The sequence below is a fragment of the Nicotiana tabacum genome, chromosome 3 (genome assembly GCF_000715075.1).
Source record: "Nicotiana tabacum cultivar K326 chromosome 3, ASM71507v2, whole genome shotgun sequence".
Lineage (NCBI taxonomy): Eukaryota > Viridiplantae > Streptophyta > Magnoliopsida > Solanales > Solanaceae > Nicotiana > Nicotiana tabacum.
In genome coordinates this window covers 209107515-209134342 of record NC_134082.1, presented here as the reverse complement: position 1 = coordinate 209134342, position 26828 = coordinate 209107515, and the positions used below count along the sequence as shown (strand labels likewise).

Genomic DNA, 26828 nt, shown 5'->3' with positions numbered 1-26828 from the left:
TTCTTCTTCTCATCTGTTGAATTATTTCACTACATCTATGCAATTTCATATAGTACAAAAGAATTCAATATCAACTTTCTTTTATATAAAACATATACAATTACTATGGATAATAAGGCTATAAAAGCTTGGTTTAAGCACTGAGAGGTCTAATTTTAGAGGAATAAATTATACTAAATAATTTGAAATTGATAGAATTATGGACTAGTTCTATGATTAAATATAAATCCATAAATTAAGACTCAAACATGAACCTCGATGGTTGGGTATTTTAAATTACCTATGACTTAGCCTAAACATGGAAATTAACATGAGATAGATATTATGTAATTATAGATTGATTGGAGGAAGTTGTACGAATTGCTCGAGGTGAAGAATTTGGTACTTCGGCACAAGACTGTGAGTAGTAATCTTACCGCAATTTGTGTTTTCATAACTTGCATGATTTTTAATATGAATACGTTACCGGTTATCTTGAGTTGCATGTGGGACAAGTCTTTTACTCGATATGATACCGAAATAGTTATTTAAGATGATTATGATTGTTTTAAATATTCTTGTTGTCACTAGATTTGTTTTACCGTTACGTAAAATTACTGTTATTAAAATGAAATTACATGATTTGATAAGAACCGAAATGCCCTATATTGTTTTAAAATAGTTTTCTATGAACATATACGGATTACAGAGGCAAGTATACATGGGAGTAGACTTTGAAGGATCTCGTAGCTAACGACGGATTCGTTAAACCTGATGCACTTTGAAATTACCGATTACTGTTACAACCCTCGCTAGTGGAAAAGTAGAACTAGCATACCGTTACTGGTTTTCCTTGAGTAGGGACTACCGTTATATTTGACTTATTGCGAAGAAGTCCACAGTTATACCGATTACATGATCCGTTCATTAAAACCTCCCAAATATGAATATTGACATTATACAGTGGTTGCCGAGCTTATTACTGAATTGTCAATTGTATTATACTACAAGAAAAACATGATGAGACAGAAAATTATTTATTAATTCTGAAAGGGCATTCTTATGATATTTTCTGTTTAATATACTAACATATTTTCTGACTTGTCCCCAATAAAAAACGATTGTGGTTAAATGTTATTACTCACTCTGTTGACAACCAATTTTAGCCCTCCTTTTCCTAATCTATTTCTCTATGCTTCCTAATTCTTAATAATTTACTAAATATATTTATCTAAAATATTTGTTATATTTTTTTTTTCTAGCCTCAAGATGTTTAAAATAAAGTACAATTATTAGCCTTAATATAATTTAACATATTAATTTATTGTTACTATATTGTTATTATTTTAGTTACTTAATCACCATCATATTATGCTAATGCATCATAGTAATTGCCAATTATAATTTAGTTCTCTATTTTCTATTCTATATAAATGCATACATACTAAATATTATTTTTATAACAATGTAATATAATATATTTTATTAAAATTATTAGAAATATGGAAGCATAGTAAAATTTAAAGTGAAAAGGGACTTTTAAATCTAAATTGGATCATCTTGGTAAAGTTCAATATTATTTAAAATGGGGTCAATTCTTATAATACATATTTTAGATTTTCTTGCCCAAAAAGAGGAAAAAATCAGACCAAAATAGCCCAAATCGGAGGCCCATATCTACCAGCCCATCTACTCTATTCTACCTCCATGTAGGCGCCATATAAGATCCATGTCAGCAACACCTAGGCTCCCAACAACCAAAAACACACGCCTAACACACTCTCTCTCCTCATCCTTTCACACTTTGACCCCACATCTTGCCATATGAATTCATCATATCAAGTCATTTTTTAAATTAATGGTCAAGATCAAATTTCTCCTATCTTTCAAATAATACCAAAATAATTGCTAGCACTTATTTATTTTATTATTTATTTATTTTAATTAAGTTCCATCCCTTTTCCTCTCCCATGTCACTTTCAATCTCTGCCATCTTGACTTTTCCTCCATTTTTTGGCCAATTCTTGACTTTCAAATCCCTGCGTGCTGAAGCATATCCCACCATTTTCGGGTGTAACCTGAAGCATATCACTGAAGAATCCCGAAGATCGATTCCATCAAAAAAAAAGTTTCAACGTTAAAATTCAAACGGATCCATTTGATTTCTTTTGAAATCTAAACTTTCAAGTTCCCGCTCAAAGGAACCAAGAACCTTAATTTTACACCTATAAATACAAAAATTTGTGGCTATTTTCAGCAGGTTGGACGCCCCCTCCTACACCGTTCGGTTGACTTCTCATAGTTTATCTTCATCTTTACTCTATTAAAAATCTAGCTTTAATCCTCTCTACCTCTTGGTATCTGTTGCCCTATAGCCATAACAGAGCCTTCATTTTGTTTGTGTCGGAGTTCGATGATTATCTGAAGTAGCCAAATTCGAGGTCGAAAATAGTAGATTTAGTTGACACGCCCCAATTCCTGCGCCACAAAAGGTCAGTGACTGAAATTTTTCTTCTCGCTTTGTCTTCGAAGTTTTAAAACGGTTGTATGTTCTTTTGAATGAGTTTTAATTGGCGCTTGTTAAAATCATGAATTTGAGCCAACTCGCTTAGAAGCCATAGAGTTATAGATATCTGGTTAAATCAAAATAAAAGTCCGATAAAACATGAATAGGCTTATGGCAGTTAATACATTAGTAGTTGATGAAATGACCTTATATTTTAACTATGTTATAATTTTCTCTTTTCTTTTGTCAAAATTACGTTGTTACATTTTGTCTAGCATGTACCAAATTTTGCTCTTCATCCACGCATTAAAAATACGATATCTACTCTCTCTTTTCATGTCTCAAAATATATCCCAAGTTTTATTATTATTTTTTTAGCGTAAATGCAACAGAAAATATATTGTTAGAGATTAACTATTTGGGTGCTTAGTTTAAATATTTTCGTGTTTAGCAATAAGTTTTAAAAGTGGTTTGCTTCATAGAGCTTGTGTCTAAAAAAATAATAAGATTTAAGACCTTTTATATTGATACTACAAGCATAGAAGTCACTGCCTTAAGATGAACCTTTCAAATTATTTTCCTTTCCTTGTTGTTACTATCGAGTGTGCCATTAGCAGAGCATATGCTAAGAAAGCATATACTAACAAAAGATATTATTTGTCTTAGAAAAGTCTGCTCTGCTTTGTCATTCTTTTTTTTTCTTTTCAAAAAGCATACTGCTAGGACTTTAATATCCAATTTTTAAGACTTAGATGGAAGTAAGACCATGTTGTTCTAAGTTTTAATAATCATGTTGGCTATATTAATCTGTTCATCTTTAGATTTCAAATGAACAAGGAAAGTTTTTTTCTGTTAACTCAATATTTTAGATTAAGAAGATATGCCTAAACTTAGAGATTAAAGAAGTTGCTGGTATAAGATTACTCAATATTGGGGTCGCGTATGGCGGCCTTCGTGATTTACATTTTACTCTATTTCGAATTTTCAATTAATTTGATTATATTCTTTTGATTAGTTTAGTTCTATACTTAACTTGGGATTGTTGATTTACTTTGACCTCTTTACTTAGTATTCTCACTTAGTTATTGGCAGATATTATCTATTTCATTTAATAGTGCTCTTAATTTTTTTTTGAAGAACCCTTTAAGCTTCAGGTTTCTATTATATAAGTTCGGAATTGAATCATTTTTTTTAAAACAGAAGATGCACTTCGATTGAAATTGACAAATTGTTTCCTATATTTTTTCTAAAAAAATACAAAAAAAATAAACGTGATTGTTTTGTTGGTAAACGTCTTTTTTTTAAAGGTTATGATGTTTTTTCACCTTGATTCTTTTTGAAGATAAGCAAAGGGAAAAGGTCCCCCCTTGTTTTTAATATTTTAATCATCAGCCAATGTCTTTCCTAAATGACTATACCCTTTTAAATTTATATATGATATTAACTAGTTATAAGTTTTATTTACGTAATAATATTCTTCAAAAGCTTATTAAGGACTTTCAAATTTAAACTACTATATTGTAAGCTATATTTTGTTAAAATACCTCAAATAATTTTTTTTTCCATTTTTTTATACAACTTATTAACCTGAGCTTGGTCGGTTAACCGTTATTAACGAATTTTAAAAAGGTGCTTTAAAAAACCTTCCTTTTAGAATATTTAAAACCCTTACTTAGAATCTTTAGGTTAAGACCATAAGACAGAATTTGACTTAATCTTTAAAAATAGGTGTCCTAATTCACCTTAGAATAATTAGGTGGCGATTCATAATATCGCTATTTGACCCGTGTTAAAAAGGGGTATAACACACCCTCCGCTATTTTTTTTATAGAGTTAACAGTTGACGTAGGCAAAGATTTCGTTAATTAGAGCACACAGGTTGATAGTTCTTCGTGAGCTCCGTATTTGTTCGCGTGGGCAAGGAGTTTTAATTAATTGTTATGATATTTTCTTTGAACTCTTAGAGTCGCTCCTTAGTCATTCTTTTAGTGTTATGAGTATTCTTTCATTATTATAGACTTATGTTGAATATCGTTCTTTCTTATCAAATTTGGAGATCAATTAGTATTTCTAGTTGTTAGTAGGTGGACTTATCAATAGTAGATATTTGGTTTGGTTAGAAGATAAAGTTATTGTTGTTTGGATTTATATTAGGATGTTTGGGTTGAGTTTGAGACAGAATTTTTTTTGGATAATCCAAAAACAAGGGAAACTCTGTCCGTTTTTCTGTAAAATACCAATAAGGCTTACTTGGGAGCACTTGCTCCTAAGCGCCGGTCACGATCCTAAATTAGGTTGTGACAATACATTATCCTGGATCGGGCCGTACGACCTCGGCATAAATCGTGTGTCTTAATGCTTGGAGCCCGAATACACTTGATAGTATTTTTATGAATTGAGAGGTTATAATTTATTTATTTGCTCGAGATTTATTTGGAATTAGTATGTGTTAGTGGAAGACTTTTGGAATTTACTATTAGTTAAAGAATCACTTAATCATTGTTGCTACTGTATTAATATTATTGTTCACATATTCTATGCCTAATTAGCATTCCTGTATTTTATTGTTAGCCCATAGTTAGTATCGATGTCGACCCCTCGTTACTACTACTTCTTCGAGGTTAGACTAGATACTTACTAGGTACATGTTGTTTATATACTCACGCTATACTTTTACACTAATCATGCAGGATCTAAGGCAGGTGCATATGGCAGTCATTCCGGCGCGATACCCCGAGGCATAGCGGTGAGCTGCTTTTTGAGTTTGTTCTGCAGCACCCGAAGTCTCTCTTTTGCATTTTATTTTTTGTCTACTCTATTTCAGATAGTAGCTTAGTGCTTTATATATTCTACTAGTTGCTCATATACTCGTGATATCAGGTCTTGTAACACATACTAATAGGCTTTATGGTTTTGAAGCATTTATTTCACTACATTTGCTCACTCATTAGCTTTCGTTTTACTTTATTAAATTTTCTACTCCTTATTTTCTAAATAAATGAAATTCAATTAGTTTAAAATTTATTAAAAAGAATAGTTACATGGTTAATTCACTGTTGGCTTGCCAAGCAGCGATATTAGGCGTCATTACAGTCTATAGGAGAAATTGAATCGTGACATACGACTTCAACGCCCACCTTAACCAATGGGTGAGATAATAGGCGTCAGATAGTAGTGTCGTACAAAATTGGAAGAAAAGGTATATATTGAATAAACGTTTTGTATTCTTGGAATGATATTTTATAATAAAGTGTTGGATACATTGAACAATATGTGCAGAGTGTATTCCACTTTGCATGGTGAGGTGAAAGTCGCATTCAATGCAGAATGTGTATCTAAGAGCATGCACGACTTGCTGTGAAGATGAATATGTGTTCCACTTGACCAGTACGGCAATATAAAGAAGTGTGAAAAATGTTACACAGACATGACAAGGGCATGGTTCGGGGTGGTACGCACCTGCAAGCTTCGGCGAAAACTCTCTCTCTTATATATATATATATATATAAGAAATATATTTATTTAAAGTGTCAACCACAAAACAAAAGTGGCCAAGGTGCTAGTGGGAAAGGTCCATTTTTTCCTTTTGCTGGTTGTGAGTTCGAATCCAGCACACAACACATTTTTTATTTTAAAATTTTTACTTTTAACTAATAAGATAAAGTAATAATAAAAAGCTTTATAATTAAAATAAGATTTCTAGAAAGCTAAAAGCCTTCCCCGCTTTCCCCTTTCCCAAAATTAGTCTCCATAATCCCAATTCCCAACTCCCCAACCTCGTCTCCCGCAAAAAAGGAATCCCAATTCCTAAGTCCCCAACCCCCACTTTGCTCGTCCAGTTCCAGTTCTCACGCTCACAACTCACCTCTTCAGTTTTTCTCTTTTATTGTTTCTAAGTACGCTTGTTCACTGGTCACTCCTCTACAACCACTATTGTAAAGCTTCCTTACTTCCTCTTATTTATTTCTTAGCCCTATGTGGGCTGTGACTATTTTTCTCCATTAAATATATGTTTTTTTGCTTTTTTTTTTGTTTTTAGTTGGGTTTTAATGTTCTTGCAAAACTTTATTGTCACTTGTGATTTATTTGTTATGTATTTCTTTGGTTTTATTGAAAATCCTATGCCACTTAAATAGTTTCATTGTAGAAATTAATTTCGTGGCTAAAAAAGAAAGAACATCCCCAATATTTTTGACCAAGAAAAATTCAAAATTAACTCAATTTTAACAATAAAAAATATTAGGGAAAGTTGAATAATTTTCATTGGCTAAGCTTATTGATGGTATGAAGTAGTAGAAATTATTCTATATTCCATAGTGAGCTACATAGAAAGCTTTCTCACTAGAATGAGCTTTTATTTTATAGAAATTGAATTCAGATCGATAAATTTGTCACGAGGTTGGACCATTCTCAACCAAGTCTTAGTTGTCAATCCTTGAGCCAAGCGAATGTCAATGTTTCCCATCTTATAAATGAACTTGATTCGGGGTCACTTAAAGGCGATCCAGGAGAAAGAATACATATCGCAGACTATCACCCTCGAATACAAGATAAAGTAAGGAAACATTACATTTAACAAAGTCCTTGTAAACCTTTCAAACATCAATTTCCCAAAACTCAAATAGGAGGAAGAATGCGTCAATTTGTTCCAAGTTGGTTCAAGGGCCAATTTTCTAAATGGTTAGAGTATAGTGTGAAGAAAGATGCAGAATATTGCTTATGTTGTTATTTGTTCAAGAATGAATTTATTCGTGGAAGTATGGGCGAATTTTATACAAAGGATAGTTTTAGGGCTTGGAACAAGGGTCTTAAAAGATTTCGTTTACATGTTGGTGATGTTAATAATGTCCATGATAAATGTTTCAACAAGATGCTAGACTTATCAAATCAACATCAATCAATTAAGTTTGTTTTTGATAAGCACTCCGATAAGTTGAAAAGTGAGTATCGGATGCGTTTAGAAGCATCAATTGATATGGCAAGACTTCTATTGTTGTATGGATTGCCTTTTAGGGATCATGATTAAAGTGAAACTTCAACTAATCAATACCTCTTTCTAGGATTCTTACGATGGCATGGGGACATGCATCCGGATGTGGGAAAAGTCATATTAGAAAATGCTCCACAAAATGATATACTTTGACTTGCCCTATGATCCAAAAGGATATTATTAATGTTTGTGCAAAAGAAACAATAAAGGCTATAATTGGAGACTTGAATGGATATTGCTTTGGTATATTAGTTGATGAGTCCAAATATATCTCACACAAAGAATACACGGCTCTTGTTTTGCGTTATTGTGATAAGAATGGTGAAGTGGTAGAGCTATTTGTTGGTCTTGTCCATGTTAGTGATACATCGACATGCTCATTGAAGGAAGCAATCTGCTCTTTGCTTTCGGAGCACTCACTAAGTCCATCACAAATACGTGGACAGAGTTATGATGGAGCTAGTAACATGTGGGGGGAGATAAGTGGTCCCAAGACTTTGATTATGAAAGATTGTTCATCGGCATATTACCTTCATTGTTTTGCGCATCAATTACAATTAACACTTGTAGCGATTGCTAAAAAGCATTTGCATGTTGAAGACTTCTTTTGTCATGTTACTAACGTGTTGAATGTCATTGGAGGATCTTTTAAGCGCAGAGATTTGCTTCGACATCTTCAAGCTGAAAAGTTGGAGCAATTACTTGAGTCCAGTGAAGTTCACATTGGGCGAGGACTAAATCAAGAACGAGGGCTTCAAAGACCAGGTGACACTCGTTGGGGATCACATTTCAAAACATTAGATAACTTTATTGTTATTTTCTCATCTATTGTTCGTGTGCTTGAAGTGATTAAATATGAAGGTTTTACCTCAAATGAGAGAAATCAAGCAAAATATCTTTTGAGTAAAATAAAAACATTCAAATTAGTTTTTATGCTTCACTTGATGTTTAAATTTTTGGCAATGTCAAATGAGTTGAACAAGATCTTATAAAAGAGGGATGAAGATATTGTTAATACCGTGGAGTTTCTTAACATCACAAAGAAAAGATTGCAAGATATGAGAGAAAGTGGATGGAAATCTTTACTAGATGATGTTTCCTCATTTTGTGTTATGCATGACATTTTGATTCCCAAGATGGATGAATCTTATTTTCCTGGAAAGTGGAAGCGCAAGTCTTCCGGTGTTTATTATTCACACTACTTGCGTGTTGATATCTTTTATGTTGTAATTGTTGTGCAACTTCAAGAGCTTAATGACCGTTTTGATGTAGTGAGTAGCGATTTGCTTCTCGGGATGACTAGCTTGAATTTGGTCAATTCTTTTGTTAATTTTGATAAAGGTAGAATAATGACTTTAGTAAACTGTTACCCAAATGAGTTAGATGAAGTACAAATTCGAGACTTGAGTTATCAACGTGATACTTATATAGTTCATATGCGAGCTGGTAATCCCAAGTTCTCCAACTTACAAGGAATTAGTCATTTGACAAAAGCATTGGTTGAAGCAAATCTTGTAGAGACTTATTCTTATGTTTATTTACTTGTGAAGTTGACTCTGATTTTACCTGTTGCTACCGCAACTGTGGAGAGAGCATTCTCATCCATGAAGCAGATAAAGAATGAAGAACGGAATAGCATGGGTGACCAATATTTAAATGATTGTTTAGTTTGTTGCATAGAGCGTGATGTATTCATAAATGTAAGTAATGATGTCATTATGGATCGTTTTCAAAATATAAAAACTCGTCGAGGACAATTGTAATAGATGATGTATATTTATAATATTAATATTATTATATGAAGTTTTATGGTTGCGTCAATTAGTTATCGTTATTATACTTTTTCCATTTGATCGATTTGTCTATATAAATAAAAATGATGAATAACCCGAACCGACGCTCGAGTTGATCAAATCAATTAGCTTGGAACCCGAAACCTCCAAATCCTGGATCCGCCTCTGGACATGACCACTCACGACAGCTTGCTCAAATGACCTGAAAAATGAAATTGAAAGAGATGGATTTTGAGAAATAAATGCTCTACTTGACATGTAAAAGAGCGGGTTAATTTCACTGATAGTCACTCAACTATATTTCAATTTCACTAAAGTCACTCAACTATTTTTTTGTCACTTAAAAGTAACTAAACTTTTACTTTGTCACTTAAAAGTCATTTTGGCTTAAACCCCCACCATAAATATGACATGGCATAAAATGTAATGAAAAAAGAAATCCAAAAATAAATGTCACATAAGCTTAAATGGACCATACCCACTTTAGATCTATTTCTCCCTTGCGATTTGACCCATAACCCAAATGGGTTTCAATATGGGGAAAAAACACACATCCCTAATAAAATTAGGTCTTGTAATTTTTTGTGGGGTTTTTATTGTACAAATACAATATTTTTTTTTGTCTAAACAATTGCAATAGGTTGTCTATAATTGCATGTTCATTGTGAAAATAGACTTTTATTAGCCTTATTATTATTCTTGTATGCTTATGATACTTTAATATGTTATGTAAGATGAATACAATACTAAAAAATTATAAATATATTATGTGAGTTGGATACAATAGTATTTTAACTTCAGTAGAGTTATAAAATGACTCGAATGGAGCATACAAACAAGATAAGAATTTTTTAGTATAGAATAATTATAAATGGGCATTATGTAACAGAAAAGGTAAGAATTTTGTAGTATATGATAATTATTTTAAACTAATGTGAAATTTAATATTTTTTTATTGAAAGCATTTGGGTTATGGGTCAAATCAAATTAAGGAATAAATGGATCTAAAGTGGGTATGATCTATTTAAGCTTATGTGACATTTATTTTTGGATTTTTCTCATTAAATTTTATGTCATGTCATGTCATATTTATGGTAGGGGTTTGAGCCAAAATGACTTTTAAGTGACAATGTGAAAATATAGTTACTTTTAAGTGACAAAAAATAGTTGAATGACTTTAGTGAAATTGAAACATAGTTAAGTGACCATCATTGAAATTAACCCGCAAAAGAGCAGGGTCATTTAAGTTTGTTTTTAATGATATTACCGTTTTATTTTTTGTGCCATACAATGTCTTTCATTAATTAATGGAGTACTATTGTTGTGATGAGATTGGTAAAGCTTTGTAATCTCTGTTTTCCTTTGGCCAAATACATATAAAGACCATTAAATTTGACCCAATTTTTTATTTTGTCACTTTAATTAAGCATTGTTCCATTTTGGCCCTCCAACTCCATTTCTTTTATTCCACTTTGATATAAAAAATTTTCTCCCAGGTTGTGGAAGTTAGCGTCTTAAAGAAAGTAAGGCACTCTTCGGTCAAGTAAACCAAGCTCACAGAAAATAGGGCTAGCCTTCCCTACCATCGGCTTATCCGCTTCCAGAGCTTATTCTTTATCAACTAAAAATAGTACAAAGGAAAAGACCTCCACCCCGCCGATCAAGGAGCGAGGCTGCTCATGTGTCATTGCTCCTCATCCTTTTTTACCTTTGTCAGTGAGGGTAAGCGGGCATACTTGCTTTCCTTCGGTAGCTCTTTTGGTTTCCCAAGGATAGCGGTAGCTGGGGGCTCCTTCTCCATCTTCTGGAAAGCACTCTTTGAGCATGCTGACAGAATGATTGACCCTTGAAAGCCTGTGAATACTAGAGCCAGTGAAACGGTAGCTACTAAAACGTAAACTGTTCGTTTTTCCTTCCCCGCGAGAAAGCGCAACTCTATTAGACCTTTATCTGGAAAAAGCTGGAAGAAAGGCGATGCTCGTTAGCGCTGTTTTTTGATTTTTGAAAGAAGGGGCGGATCGGGGGCTCAGTCTTTCAAGATTCAATCTTTCCCCAAATGCAGCTCGTGCAAATACCCAGCTGCTACCCCCCCCACTGCCCCTCCCCCCACCCCGCGCAAAAAAAAGTATTACTTTTTTTTGTAATTTCAAATTATTATTATTTTCGTTTTTTCTGCCCACATCTCGGGAAAAAATATTTATATATATATATATATATTTTCAGTAATAACTACGAGTTCAACTGAACCCACAACTTTCGACGCAAAGTAAAAATTTATATGTAAAAATTCATTAAAATTGTAAAGAAAAAATAGATATAAACCCATAACATTTAAAAATATAATGGGTTCTTTTGTTCCACTTTGACATAAAACTTTTATTCCAGATAAAAATACAGCGCGGACAAATACCCAGTTGCTACCCCCAGCCCACCCCATTGCCTTCCCCAAACCCCGCAATTTTTTATTTTTTTTTTGTAATTTCAAATTATTATTTTTTTGTTTTTTCTACCCCCTCCCGTGGAAAAAATATTTTTTATATATATTTTCAGTAATAACTAAGGGTTCAACTGAACCCATAACTTTCGACGCAGAGTAAAAATTTGTATGTAAAAATTCATTAAAATTACAAAAATAGTATATATGAACCCATAACTTTAAAAATATAATGGGTTGAATGTTAAACATTAAAATTGAATCCATACGATTTAAATTTTGGATCCGCCTCTACGTTGGAAGTATAAAATTTGGCTTAAAAATGGCTCTCACGCGCCTACAAGGGTGAGACAAATCACACATGGATTCTAGTCAGATTTTGTGTCAAAGTGGAACAAAAGAAATAAGGTTGGAGGGCTAAAATAAAACAAGGCTGAGTTAAAATGTCAATAAAAAATTGGGTCAAGTTTAATGGACTGTCTATGTATTTGACCTTTTCCTTTTGTTTTTTCCTTCCCTTGGGTGACTAAGAAGAGCTGATGGTATTTATCAAGATTTCTTTTCCAAACAAGGGCAACTACGTACGGTGCATGTACATGTTAAATAGGATGGTGCAACAATCTAAGCGTAATATAGAGACTGAATGCAACTTCCAAAACCATTATTCAGAATATATATAGCTTAACTTATTATAGCATGTTATTTATCGGGTTATCTACTATAATACTTATCATAGATAGATTGGCAGGGGCGGATCCAATATTTTTGATACGAAACATAAATTTATGTGCAAAATATTCACTAAATTAAAATTGCAAAAAATAGTAGATATGAACCTATAAAATTAAAAATTTAATGGTTCCAATCTTAAAAAACTTAATTGTTGAATTTATACAGTTTAAATCCTGGATTCACCTTTGTATATATTTATCTATAATTACCTTGTACGTGACTTCATCGTGTAAATAGTTCTCACATTGTCCGTACGAAAAAAATTTAAACTCATCTCAAAAAACATATTTAGAAGATATATAGGGAGAGCAAGTTGTAATGTTAATGGTTAATCAGATCAAGTCATACAGTCATTTGGTTATACCTCATTGTGTCTTCTTGACTTAAAATAAGAACAGGCAAGAAGATAAACTTAATAGTGTGACAATTAACGTTCCAAATGGACATATTGCAATTCGGATTATCCAAGAGAGTCGGTAGCAAATATACCAAATTACTAATTTGTCTTGGGAAGGAATTGATCCAAACAGTAACTGGTAATTAAGTAGCTCATTTCTGATTAGTTAACGGATGTTTGGAATCGGACTACGAAATAAGGGCAAAAATACTCTTTGGTTAGTGTTTAACCCAAAAAATAGTTTTTAAGGTCAAAGCAATAATTTTATATGACGGGCCACAAGCAACCGATTCAATCCGAAAGATATAAAATTTCGTTAATACAACGTGATAGAGAAGTGAGAAATAAATTCAATGACAGATAATATAATAAAAATAAAGCAGAAAAGAAAGAATTCTTATTGAATGATCCTTGATAGGATAATGAGCCGAATTATGGCTAACTTGATAGTTGCCATAATGATCTTTGATAGGATAATGAGCCGAATTATGGCTAACTTGATAATTGTCATAGTTGATAGTTGCTCTCAACTATGGCTAACTTGAGAGCAATATACTATAAAAGTATGTCTATTTATAGGGCTAAATCTAAGTAACTAGTCTCCTTGAATTATGGGTCCATTATGAGCATTTACTCAATCCATCCATTACTTTTGGAAGATTTGTAACAGCTGTGTAAATGCTGGAATTCCGTAACTGATGAGTTAATTCCGTAATTGATGAGTTAATTTCATAACTGATGAGTTAATTCCATAACTGAGTTTATGAGTTTATTAATAATTGATTTGTAACTGATGGTGTAATGATGGTAAATACCATATAATCCGGGATTAATTGATTCTTTTCTCATTTGTAATTATGAGATATTTTCCCGCACCTGATCCGGACTATTTCATGATGATCAGTTCCGAGGCTAACAAACACAGTACGAGTATAATCGGTCCCGAGGGTGTTTCACATATCATTTTTACATGCCATTTTTCACTTTTCTTCAAATTTTGCTGACACGTGTCGCCATTTAATAGACCCACGTGGCGAGTCTAATTTTTTATAATACAGTTAGGCCACTAAGGCCAGCAAACATCCTTAATTAATTGAACGGAGTCTTCAGCTTCTGCCGTTTGGCGATTTTTCACCAGTAATTAAGCGTTTTATGTAATGGAACTATCGAAAAGGACAAGAAGAGTTTGCTATGAATTATCTTTTTCTAATGCCAGTGACTCATTTAATCAAACAATAGCAAATTGCATGCATTTCCTATAAATAGCCTGCTTGAGAACCTAGGACATTCAGATACTAAAGAACAACCTTAATTTCCCCGCCAAGTAGGCAAAGATGTCTCTGGAAAAGTTTGTTTTTGTAGCAGCAATTATGGTTGTTTTCATGGCTTTAGCTGTGAGAGCACAAGTAGGAGCACCTATTCCTACACCTGGGGGTCCTAATTCAGACAACTCTAATGCATCACCAAATGGACTTATTTCGTTTCAGCAAATGTTGCTTGGTTTTCTGAGCATTGGCATGTCCTTTTTTCTTTTTGTCCTTAAAGACAGAGTTTGACTTCGATTTTTCGATATTGGTCCAATGTTGTAAGCTTCTCAAGTTAATGTTGCGGTGACCTGTGGTCGTTTTCTTGTTATCCGTTAAAGGTGTGTCTGTATTCCGTGAATTCAAGTCAGTTTCCAATTTCCGTTATTATAGTGGAAGCCGTTGTCAATTTGCTTTCAGTATTTTGCATACAGATATTCATTATGGACCTTGTTTAAATAGTGTCGAATCAACTAACGAGCCTTGCGATGTCAGTCTCCTGACGCAATGACGACAACAACTTCAACCAAGTGACATAAATTTTCTAAAAAACATGCTAAGCAAATTTGGGAGGATCAAAACGGGTTGTGTTGATATACGCGTTATGACCCAATCCGTCCAAAATTTGTTTGGGTCAAAATGAGTCAAACAACAGATCATAACCCAACCCACCCAACTATTATTCAAATAAAAATCACTGACCCAACCCGTTAAAGTTTGGACGGGTAACACAATTATGGGTAAAATTTGACACCTCTACTAGTTATATACGATAAGCCTCCATTGTTTGAAGGATAATAATATACAATAAATATCAATCTAGAATAAGAAGTAAAGCCTTAGAACCCTATGTCTCAAATCTAAACTCATGGTGGATTGTGATAATAAGTTGACACCAAACAACAACAACAGCCCAATGCAAATAAATAGAAGTATGTGCCGTTACGGTTTGCTTCTCTCTCTTTTCGCGGAGAAGAAAAATAGTCATTCAACACCATATGGCATTTTACGTCTAATAAGGCGATATAATTACGCGATTTTGGTCTCTCGCCTTTGTTAATGTTTGAGTTATTTAATTACGTTCAAGAAAATCACGTGAGAACCTATGATAAAGAAATACAAAGCTCCTTCTATATTAAAGTCAAATCGAGGAAATGTGTCTTCATTGCCATTTACAATGTTGAAATTAGAAATATTCTTGAATTATGTGTGGAGAAGAACACAAATACAATAGTTCCACCTACTCAAAACTAGGAGGGACGCCACTTTAAATTAATGTTAGTTTTTAGTTAGATAATTGTTAGTTTGATCATAAGTGTTGGCATGATTTAAACTATTACTCCTATTATTTAAATTAAAAAATATATATATTCTTTGAACAGTTTGTTGAAATTTTGTAGAGTAAAAGAGAAACATAACAGATCCAACTTTCACCTACTCGATACAAAGAAGGATCCTAGTTTAAATCAAAGCTAGTTTGTATTTAGGTTATTGTTAGTTTAATCATAAGTTTGGTATGATTTAAATCATTATTAATCTGATTTACAATATTCACTGAACCATTTGAGTTGAAAACTATTTGGTTCCTTAAAAGTTGAATCTTTATGAAATTTTGAATAAACTATACCAAATATAGCCGCAAGATGAGCCTATAACTGTTCTCAGAATTGGTCAAATCACTACAGTACTACACTAATAACTAGAGTTTTTTGTTACACTGAGTTGTTAATAACTAATCTAAAATATTCTTTTCGAAGATTAATCCCAAACATACAACACAAAAAGAACCGCGGTAGATCGAGACACTTGAAAAGGTTTCAAGTTTGTAGTTATATAGACAATAGACGTTGAAGATTTGGTGATAGATTTGATGCGAAGGTCATGAGGACCGATGGGATCTTAGGAGTCGAAGACAGAGATAGTAAAAGATCCGCCATTAACAGTAACACAGCTCGAAACAAGCAGAAATGGCTGAGCAGAAAAGAGAAATGGCTGGTAGTTCTTGGTGTGATACTTCATGCAGTGTACATGCTCAGTATCTTCGACATTTACTTCAAAACCCCAATTGTCCATGGCATGGACCCTGTCCCACCTCGTTTCGTTGCTCCCGCTAAGCGCCTTGTTCTTCTGGTTGGTGCGTTGCACACAACTTGCTCGATAAAATGTCGCAACGCTAATTTCAGCTCATATTCGTATGTTTTTGCATTGAATTGTGTTTTGATAAATTGCAGCGGATGGTTTAAGGGCTGATAAGTTTTTCGAGCCGGATTCGGATTCAGATGGAGGTTATAGAGCACCATTTTTGAGGAACATTATTAGGAAACAAGGTCGATGGGGAGTATCACATGCTCGTCCTCCAACAGAATCTAGGCCTGGACATGTTGCTATTATTGCTGGATTTTATGAAGATCCTAGTGCTGTCACTAAAGGTATAACTTTTGCTATAGATATTTCTTGAAGTGCTTTGGAATTTGTCATTACTAGTTTAGGCAACTGACTCTCAAACTCAAAAAGCTCAACAATTTTGCAGGTTGGAAGGCAAATCCTGTAGAGTTTGATTCAGTATTTAATCAAAGCCGGCATATATTTTCCTATGGTAGCCCAGATATTGTTCCCATATTCTGTGGGGCCTTGCCACATAGCACTTGGAATACGTATCCACATGAATTTGAGGATTTCGCTACTGGTGTGTTACCTTCTTCAAAGTATCTGTTTTGATTAAATGTATCATACATGAAAGTCACATGGTTACATGATAATGAAATGAAATTTGTTGTTCATACAGTCAATACATAGTAGTAGTGCAGCCACCAATGCTTTTCGGTTCTTGCAAGTCATTACCTAATCCCAGTTTATCAATGCTTTATCAATTTGACAGTGGTTATATGCAGATGCTTCGTTTTTGGATGAGTGGTCATTCGATCAATTCCAGAACCTCTTGAATAGGTCCAATCAAGACCCAAAATTGAAGCAGCTTCTAGAACAGGATAAGCTTGTTGTTTTCCTACACCTGCTTGGCTGTGATTCCAATGGTCATGCACATAAGCCCTTTTCGTCCATCTATCTAAATAATGTTAAGGTGGTCGACAAGATAGCGGAAAAAGTTTACAATCTTATGCAGAGCTACTTCAAGGATAATCAGACTGCATATATATTTACAGCAGATCATGGAATGAGCGACAAAGGTAGAATTTGCGTCAATTGCTTTTATATTGTTTAATGAGTATAATAGATCTTTGCCCATGTAAACATGCACAGAAAACAGCTTTTACATGATCATTTATTATATAGACTAGAAGTGCGCACAAGTTGAACTATTTCCATGATGGAAAATTACTTTTCACTTTCCTAGTAAGTGTTGTTTGTCTTTAGTTACCGCGGATTTTTTACAAGGTTTATTCTCAGGTTTATTCTCTGATTAAGCATCTACAGTGTATTGTAGTGTAATGACTCATAGAAAATTCTGGTACAGGGAGTCATGGAGATGGACACCCGACAAACACCGATACACCTCTTGTGGCATGGGGAGCAGGTGTCGGGCATCCCTTGCCAATTTCCCACAGTGACCATCATGAAAATACTGCTGCTCGTTTTATTGATGACCATCTGCATGATACAGCAACTCCCTCAGAATGGGGCCTCAGTGGCATGACGAGGTTGGATGTTAATCAAGCTGACATTGCACCACTGATGGTCGATTACCTTATCCTCTTCTAAAAGTCTTAAGTTTGAAGTGCATTACTATCATATCAATGTCTTCTAAAGTCTGACACTGATATGATCCCTAAAATTGCAGTCCACTCTTCTTGGTCTGCCATGTCCTGTCAATTCAGTTGGCAATTTGCCACTTCGTTACATGAATCTGAATAAGGTCAGTTGCATTACTGTAATGTCCCTGTCTATTTTGCATGGTATGACTATGTGGTGGGTTGGGAGAGATATAGTGGTTTGCTGGTTTTTTGGATCTATTGCGTTCATCTTTGTATTAAGACTGAATGCAGGTCTTACAATCACTTTTATGTCCAGGCAGAAGAAGTTGAAGCTGTGCTAGCCAATACGAAGCAAATCCTTAATCAGTTCCTTCGAAAGTCACGTATCCTTTCTTAGTAACTCAGATTGTATTTTTACTTATTTATCTCGATTGTTGTTTTACTTATTTATCTCTCTTTTTGGCATCTCTCATCATACATGTGTATATTCCTAATTGTATTTTTGGTTACAATTAACGTCAGTCAAAATAGAAGTAACTGGTAGAAAATTTTGATAGAATTAAAACATATATTAGAACTAAAACAATTTAACAATTTTTGGACCAGTACAGAGTAAACGTGATAAACCTAAGTCTTACGTTGTCATGCATTACTGCTTCATAAATGTAACCAGGGGCTTGTCCTTTTTTCACCTTTTAAAAACATTAAAGAGAACTAGCTTAATTTTTTGAGTGTCCTTGACAAATATATAGAGTTAAAGCAGTCGACCTCATTATTCTTCAAACCTTTCAAGCCATTGGCTAGCTATTCATCATTATTGCGTCAAATCGAGCATCTGATTTCTCTCAAAGAGTACGAGACTGCAATAAAGCTGTCTGAACATCTTAGGAGCTTGGCACTTCAAGGACTTCACTATTTCCAGACATATGATTGGTTGATGCTGATGACTGTAATTACACTTGGCTATGTTGGTTGGATGATCTATGTGGTACTCCATGTCTTGCAATCTTATACATCCCTACCTGCAAATATTTTTAGCAAGGAGCAATTACCTAATCCGAGAAGAAGTACAGTTAAGGTACCTGTTTTGCTCTATACACACGTGCCCTAGTGTATTCTCCGTATGCTTTGGTTTAAAAGAAATTATCTATCTGGTTGGTGTTATAAGCATGATAGATCGGTAGGAAAAGGGCGGAGGAAATTGGACATATAAATGCATTTATGCATGAAAAGTATATGTGTTGTGCAAACTTCAGCTAATTTTCTTCAATCCATTTCAGAGGTGAGACCATAGTCACTTTATCCATGCATTGTAATTGGGACGGGAAGGCTCTCCACCAAACTTTAGAAAATTAGACTTATTAATGAAAGATAATTGAAATCTAAGCTGCCCTTCCGAGGTAGGAGTAAGGCTGCGTACATCCTACTAGGGGTGTCCATTCGAATCGGTTTATAGATAAATCGAATCGATTATTTGTTATTGGTTTATCGATTTCGATTTCAATTTCGAAATTTTCCTTATCGAGTTATCGATTTCGAGTTTGTCCTCTTCGGTTATCGGTTTATCGATAAACCGATAAGATATACTAAAAAGACAAAAAAAAAAAATTAATTTTTTTTACAAGATCTCTATAATACCCTTCCCTTTCCCCTAAGTCCCTAACCCTATTATTTCCTGTACCACATTTAAGGAATGATCATATTTAAAGCACAAGGGAATGAAGTTCAAATTAATGAAAAACAGAATTAGCCGTGATGATGTATTTTTTTTTATACCGTTGGTGTGTTGGTGGCATACATTTGATCCCTTACTTTAGTTTCGCTGCATGTGCTTGTTGACATAATTTTTATGTTATAAACGGTGTTCGTCTTATTTTAGCTTCTTTTTGTCCATATTAGTTAGGCGCGTTTATAGCGATATACTTTCCGTGGAATCCCGCAAATTTTCTTATTGGTGTAATCGATAACCGAATCGATAAGCCCCAAAAATCGATAAATCGAAATCGAAAAAATCGTAACCTTATTGAAACGATAACGATAAGCATATGTACAAATCGATAATCGATAAGTAATTATCAATAAGGGTCAAAATCGAATCGATAAATCGAATGCACACCCCTACATCCTACCCTCCCCAAACTCCACTTGTGGGAATACACTGGGTTGTTGTTGTTGTTGTTGTTGTTATAATTGAAATCTAAGGGCAAAGTAGGAGTAGTTATAACCAAGTGGCTTCTGGACATGAATCCTCTTGCCTTTCTTTTTCTTTCAACACCCCAAAAGTTTCTCCTTTTTGACAGGTATTTCCTCTTTCTAAAATGTTCCATAACAGTTGCACTCAGATTTATTGTCAAAAAGTTGCACTCAGATTTGGGACCATGTTTGCTTATATTATGTCTCTATTCTGCCTGACCTCCAAAGCTATTGAATTGAGCCCTCATCTGGGACTTCTCTTAAGGGAAAACCTTTAAAAATTGAATCATCAACGTCCTCTATTGGCGTATTCATTCTTTTTCTTTATTACTATATTATTTTGGCATTACAATGATGTTTTAAAACATGTGCCTTCGTACCAAAAAGAAGATGGATATTCTGGAGATTCAGTCGTATGGTAATACTAGAAAAAATTGTTATCCGACAAACTGATTTCCCAGTTTTTCCACTTTCACTTCTATGGACTTTACAAACTGTATTTATTATGTATTTGATTTATGAAGCACTGTCCCCTCATTTTGAATTGTTCCTTGTTTATATGCTTTTCCTTTGGCAGGTACATCTTTTTGGCGGTCTGTCAATGGGAGTAGTGTGCACTGTTCTGTTGGTTGAACAATCTCCTCCCCTTTATCACGCATATGTCGTGATGACAATGTTTCTGTGGACGCAAATATTTAGTGAATATCGATTTCTTAAGGCATTGTGCAGATACTTGTGCGGGAAACTTAATGATTACTATCTTAAACTCATTGCAACTTGTATTTTCTCCGTGATCATTCTTGAGCTTCTGGTGAGGCTCTCCACAGCTAATGCATGTTCCTTTAGGCAACAGTGAATTTTTTTCTGAGCACTTCGATATTTCATTATGTGTGATTTACCTTACAGGTGAAAAGCTTCACAGACAGAAAGCTGTATACTTGGTGTTTCTTAACTACAGGGGTCGTGGTTGCTTTTTATCTGTTTCGATCATTACCTTGGAGATCTGGAGTACCAATCTTTGTATGGGTAGCATGTTGGTTTTTGTCCGCCTTTACTCTCCTGCCCCCTCAAATTCCAGAAAATACCCTGCTTGTGTAAGTAACTTCATGTTGATATGTTAACTTGCAAATCCACTTGCAGTAGTTTGATTGAATTCGTTGTACTGAACTTCTGTACGTAGAGTTGCTGGTGGTCTGATGATTATCGCAATTGGCATAATCCTTCGATATTTGGAACTGCATGCTAAAGATAACATATATTGGCGTAGTCTCGCTGCACAAGACTCGAAGAAACTCAAGTTCCCCTTGCTCTTTCACTTGCAGGTAAGCCATGACATTCATTAGCAATGTTGTCTAAAGTTATCTTAAACTTTCCAGATAGATTTTTGAATTTTTTTTCCACTTGGATTAGATCCTGTGGGTTGGCTTAGCATCTGTGCTGGTTTGGCTTTCAACATCTCATAGAACAGAGAAGCGGGAACTGCTAGTCCTACACCAACTGATGAATTGGTCAATTGCTGGTAGTCTTTTTTGCTTTTATCTGTCTGCCTATGTAGCTCGGCCTTACCTAGAAATATCCTGGGATGTTCTTTGAAAGCAATTAATGCAGCCTGTTACACCCATTTTTCCCTTTAATTGTTTGCTTTCTTTTTCCTCCTGCAATGGGATGTTAAACAATGAATCCTAAGTTTTGTGATTTTAATGTTTCTATAAATTTTTTAAATAATAGGCATGCAATCCACACTTACTTTGTAAGAATTCTGCTGCTAACACTATGTCTTCAGGTTCAAACAGCTGCTTCCTATGTTACTGGACTCTTTATCAGCATGGTGCCCCATGTCAAATGCGTAGGACATGAATTTAAGGGTTATACCTTAACAAAAGTCCATGCAAGAGGATGCCATATGAGTAGAGGTGGAGTACGATGATCCCGTTGTACAAGAACAAAGGTTATATCCAGAATTGTAACAAATATAGAGGTATTAAGTTACTAAGTCATACCATGAAAGTTTGGGAGGGGGTGGTGGAACGGAAGGTAAGGAGGGCGGTGTCTATATCAGAAAACCAGTTCGGGTTCATGCCGGATCGTTCTACTCCGGAAGTTATCCACCTTATCAGGAGGTTGGTGGAACAGTGCAGAGATAAGAAGAGGGATTTGCACATGGTGTTTATTGATCTAGAGAAGGCGTATGACAAGGTCCCTAGAGACGTTTTTTGGAGATGCCTGGAGGTGAAAGGTGTGCCAGTAGCTTATATTAGGGCGATAAAGGATATGTATGATGGAGCTAAGATTAGGGTTAGGACTGTGGGAGGTGACTCAGAGTCTTTTCCGGTGGTTATGGGTTTACACCAAGGATCTGCGCTTAGCCCGTTCTTATTTGCCCTGACGATGGACGTACTGACACACCATATTCAAGGGGAGGTGCCATGGTGTATGTTGTTCGCATATGATATAGTTTTGATTAATGAGACACGAAGCGGCGTTAATGGGAGACTGGAGGTATGGAGGCAGGCCTTGGATTCTAAAGGTTTCAAGTTGAGTAGGACCAAGATGGAATATTTGGAGTGCAAGTTCATCGATGTGTCGGGGGAAGCGGACGTGGAGATGAGGCTTGACTCACAAGTCATCCCTAAGAGAGAGTTTCAAGTACCTAAGGTCAATTATCCAGGGAGATGGGGAGATCGACGGGATGTCACGCATCGTATCGGGGTGGGGTGGACGAAATGGAGGTTAGCGTCTGGAGTCCCGTGTGATAAAAAGGTGCCACTGAAACTTAAAGGTAAGTTTTATAGAGCGGTGGTTAGACCGATCATGCTGTATGGGGCTGAGTGTTGGCCAGTCAAGGATTCTCATATCCAAAAGATGAAAGTAGCATAAATGAGGATGTTGAGATGGATGTGCGGGCACGCTAGGCTGGATAAGATTAGGAAGGAAGATATTCGGGAGAGGGTGGACGTCGCTCTCATGGACGACAAGATGCGGGAAGCGAGACTTAAATGGTTCGGACACGTACGGAGGATGAGCCTAGATGCCCCGGTTAGGAGGTGTGAGCAGTTGGCTCTTGGAGGTACGAGAAGAGGTAGAGGGCGGCCTAAGAAGTATTGGGGCGAGATGATCAGGCAGGACATGGCAGGCAGGACATGGCGCAGCTTCAGATTTCCGAGGACATGACACTTGATAGGGAGGCCGAGCATTAGGGTTGTAGGTTAGGGGGTAGTCGAGTGTTTTTCCTCGTGTACCGGCTAGTTTGATAGTGTTTTGTCTAGTACTGCTAGCGGTTTTTGTTTCATCAGACTATTTTTATTTTTATTTTTTATTATTATCATTATTATTGCCCTTCCCCTTTTTTCCTGTTTCTTACGGTGCTGATATTATTTGCCTGGTTTCTGTTGTTATGGATTTTTTGTCTCTGAGCTGAGGGGCTCCAGGAAGCAGCCTCTCTACCCCTCCGGGGTAGGAGTAAGGTCTGCGTACACTCTACCCTGCCCAGACCCCACCAGTGAGATTTTACTGGGCTGTTGTTGTTGTTGTTGTTGAAGCATTTGGTAAACCTCTTAGTTTATGTCAAGGTATCACCTAATTGCAATAGCGCAATGCCCTTTGTTACGCTTGCTTTCATTTTCTTGCTCTTTTGTTTCATAACTTACATTTTAATGTAGAATTTTCTTGAGTGATGCTTCCCTGACTTGTTTTTCAGTATAAATGTTCCTTTCCCCTTTCACTGATCTTCAGCTTAAGTGAAGTTTCATATATTTTATTTTCTTTGTGAAAATTCCGATAACCCTGCGTTTATCATTTGGCTTTTTTCTTTAGGCTTTTCGATGATACTCCCACTCTTTTCAGCTACCGGTCTCTTGCCCAGACTTACATCCATTTTCCTTGGCTTTGCACCTCCCTTCCTGCTTCTATCGATCGGGTATTCCATCATTTTTGGCATGGGCTAGGAGTACACTAGATTTTTATACCATATATGAGTCAGAGTTTGAATAAAGCTTCTGAATAACCTGCAGATATGAAGCTCTCTTCTATGGCGCTCTCAGTCTTGCACTTATAGCATGGATACTGGTGGAAAATGCTTATCTCCATATAAGCAAGTTCAAATTATCATCAGCTCAAGTCAAATCCATGGAGGGTAACTTTAACCTTGCACATGATAATAGGTGCCTGGAGTTATCTGATATGAGGATCCCATTAGCCTTTGTAAGTTTTACGTTCTGCTTTTCTTAATGATGTTATAGACTACTTACAAACAACAAAAAGATAGTGACATCATTTATAATTTAACATCTTGAGGTAAGGCACAGGGTTTTCATCCAACTTTATTGTCTTTGCACATTTCCTATAAGTTATATCGAATCTTCCTTGGATACTGTACATCTTCCTTTCTTCCTTGTTGGCACCATTTCCTTATGTTTTCAGTGCGATGTATTGATAATTAATCACCATCACATACTAAGTAGCACAGATAATTGTGCAGCCTGGAACAACTGGAAAGGCTTCGCAATTCATTGTTTTTTAGTTTCAACTTCACAATTTCAAATTTTGCATTGTGTTTGCTCGCCTAAAAGCATGTCTACCTTCTCTGGAAGTTGAACTCCTGAAATTCCTTGCATCCAATGTAATGTAACTCAAAAAAGTTAAAATGACACATTCAAATCACTTGGTTCACTTTGCTATGCATAGAGAAGGAAAGATTTGTATAGAAGATTGGGTGTCTTTCATACTGACTCATATCTTTATCTTTCTGTAGATTCTATACTTTTTTGGTACACCTCTTGTATACAGGAGTTTTCCCATCATATATAAAATTATACTTTACTTGATCAAGAAGAAATGAAATTTTAAAATACGGTGCATAGGGACAGCACTTTTTTATTTTGGGGGGGGGGGGGAATCTCCCGGAATGTTGGGGCGAAGCACTGAAACAAAATGACATAAAATACCAACTTAAAATAATTAGTCAATGAGGTTATTTGCGAACATTGATAGCATATCAATTAATCTTCCCACATGTTACCATTCTCAAAAAAAAAAAGAATCAATTAATCTTCTTCTATACATATCCAAAAAGGAATAGTCCTCCCTCTGCATTATACTGCCTTTTATGTAAATTACTTTTGTCACTGGTCTTAGGATTTGTGAAATTTTAGTTCTAAAGTGGTTCTGACCAGGCCCAATTTGAAGGGACCAAAATGGAAAATAATAACATTTTGCTTAGAAAGTCAAATCCTGGGGAGGAAGTTGGGCCAGAGTGAATTTGGTCATTCTCAATTGTGCGCTTCTGATGCAATTTCTGCTTTTTTAGATGGTCTTTTTCAACATTGCATTCTTTGGAACTGGTAATTTTGCAAGTATTGCAAGCTTTGAGATCTCCTCCGTGTATCGGTTCATCACTATTTTCAGTGTAAGTGAAATGGAACATCTTGTTTACAAAACCTTTTCCTTTATTTTCCTTTCATTTGTATATGGTGTTATATGAGAATTTTCTTTTGCAGCCTTTTCTGATGGCAGCATTGCTTATTTTCAAGTTATTAATACCATTCATGCTTGTCATGTAAGTAAAACTTACATATTTTCCTCATTAATGATTCTCAATGAAAAACCACTGTACTTATCATCACCCTCGTGGAGAATCATTAGCAAACTGGGAAAATATTTTCATGGCTGATTTCATATTGGCTTCAAAACTCAGTATTGGAGACCAAGAGAATTAGTATTAATATGAAAGTAGAAGCATTTTGGAGTTTCTTGCTCTTTGCTGAGACCAGTGGTGCACTATGGATAACTTTTATTTGTTGGTGGGGCTAACTGCAGATGTGTGTTTAGCGCAATCACTAAATTGGTGCAAATTCCATTGTTGGGATGCTATTTTCTGGTGATCTTGTGCTCAGATGTTATGACAATCCATTTCTTCTTCCTGGTACGTAGTCGTCTTATTCTTCATGGTGTGCAACTCTCTTATGTTTTTTCACCTATAGTCCATCCGATGTGTTTTGCTGGGAAAACTCAGGAGTCCAAGTACCAATCTATTCTTTTCTGTATTAATACCTGTCAAGCCTTTTGAGTTTACCTCTTTTAGGCTTTCTGACTGCATTTTCTCCAGAAATATGATTCTGGGGATTCTTCATGGTTAGGATCGATCTCTTTTGACTCCTATTACTTGTTTTCTTTCTGATTGGTAACAGGTCCGAAATAAAGGAAGCTGGATGGAAATTGGCAACAGCATTAGCCATTTCGGGATTATGAGTGCTCCAGTTGTGTTTGTCCTTATGCTATTTGCTGGTACAAATATATTCACGAAAGACATCCTTGTTAGATCAGCTCAGCAGTTTTCTCGTAAAAAAATGTGATTCATTTGATGCTTCATTCTTTTCGATGTCCCACATTTCTGGGTGGCAGTTTTGCTAGAGTAGCAATTAGATCACACGAATCTTTATATTTGACTAGCTACATGAAGCAAATCGTTCTTTTCGATGTCCCATATTTCTGGGCAGCAGGCTTATGGTTCTTTCGAAAACAGAGTGGCTTAGTTGTTTCGAATGAATGATGATGAGATGATTAATTCCACTTGCACTTGAAGTAGTGGTAGCTGAATAGCTGCCTGCTTTGTTGAATTAAAATAGGCTCTTTGTTTTTTGGTTTCCCACCCGGTGTCCGGTATCCACATTGTGGTCCGACTAAATCCGGATTTGTGCCGGAAAGTCCCACATTGGGGGTATAGCGCCCCTAACAAAGGCAACTCCATATCTAGGGATCAAACCCGAGACCTCCGATTAAGGATGAAGGAGTG

At 35.3% G+C, this 26828-nt stretch overlaps 4 protein-coding genes and 1 long non-coding RNA gene across 5 annotated transcripts; all 5 read left to right on the top strand.

Moving 5' to 3' along the window:
* The first annotated feature begins 1854 nt into the window (after nucleotides 1-1854).
* On the top strand, nucleotides 1855-5429 carry LOC107794289 (uncharacterized). The gene is made up of 2 exons (XR_001649902.2): nucleotides 1855-2471; nucleotides 5176-5429. It is a non-coding gene; the product is annotated as an uncharacterized LOC107794289 (long non-coding RNA).
* Nucleotides 5430-7118: 1689 nt separating this feature from the next.
* Nucleotides 7119-7511, top strand: LOC142178984 (uncharacterized). Its single transcript, XM_075248805.1, has one exon. It carries the CDS (start codon nucleotides 7119-7121, stop codon nucleotides 7509-7511), a length of 393 nt encoding a protein of 130 aa, XP_075104906.1.
* A 125-nt stretch (nucleotides 7512-7636) lies between these two features.
* On the top strand, nucleotides 7637-8467 carry LOC142178983 (uncharacterized). Its single transcript, XM_075248800.1, has one exon. It carries the CDS (start codon nucleotides 7637-7639, stop codon nucleotides 8465-8467), a length of 831 nt encoding a protein of 276 aa, XP_075104901.1.
* Nucleotides 8468-8533: 66 nt separating this feature from the next.
* Nucleotides 8534-10815, top strand: LOC107794287 (uncharacterized). Its single transcript, XM_016616772.2, has 2 exons — nucleotides 8534-9175; nucleotides 10765-10815. The coding sequence occupies exons 1-2, from the start codon at nucleotides 8534-8536 to the stop codon at nucleotides 10813-10815; spliced, it is 693 nt and encodes a 230-aa protein (XP_016472258.2).
* Nucleotides 10816-15753: 4938 nt separating this feature from the next.
* Nucleotides 15754-26605, top strand: LOC107829305 (uncharacterized). Its single transcript, XM_016656776.2, has 18 exons — nucleotides 15754-16269; nucleotides 16367-16564; nucleotides 16666-16821; nucleotides 17027-17320; nucleotides 17608-17828; nucleotides 17932-18006; nucleotides 18162-18228; nucleotides 18598-18923; nucleotides 20616-20849; nucleotides 20945-21132; nucleotides 21219-21360; nucleotides 21449-21557; nucleotides 23852-23954; nucleotides 24049-24238; nucleotides 25344-25442; nucleotides 25534-25592; nucleotides 25853-25958; nucleotides 26224-26605. The coding sequence occupies exons 1-18, from the start codon at nucleotides 16017-16019 to the stop codon at nucleotides 26386-26388; spliced, it is 2985 nt and encodes a 994-aa protein (XP_016512262.2). The 5' UTR covers nucleotides 15754-16016; the 3' UTR covers nucleotides 26389-26605.
* The last annotated feature ends 223 nt before the right edge of the window (nucleotides 26606-26828 follow it).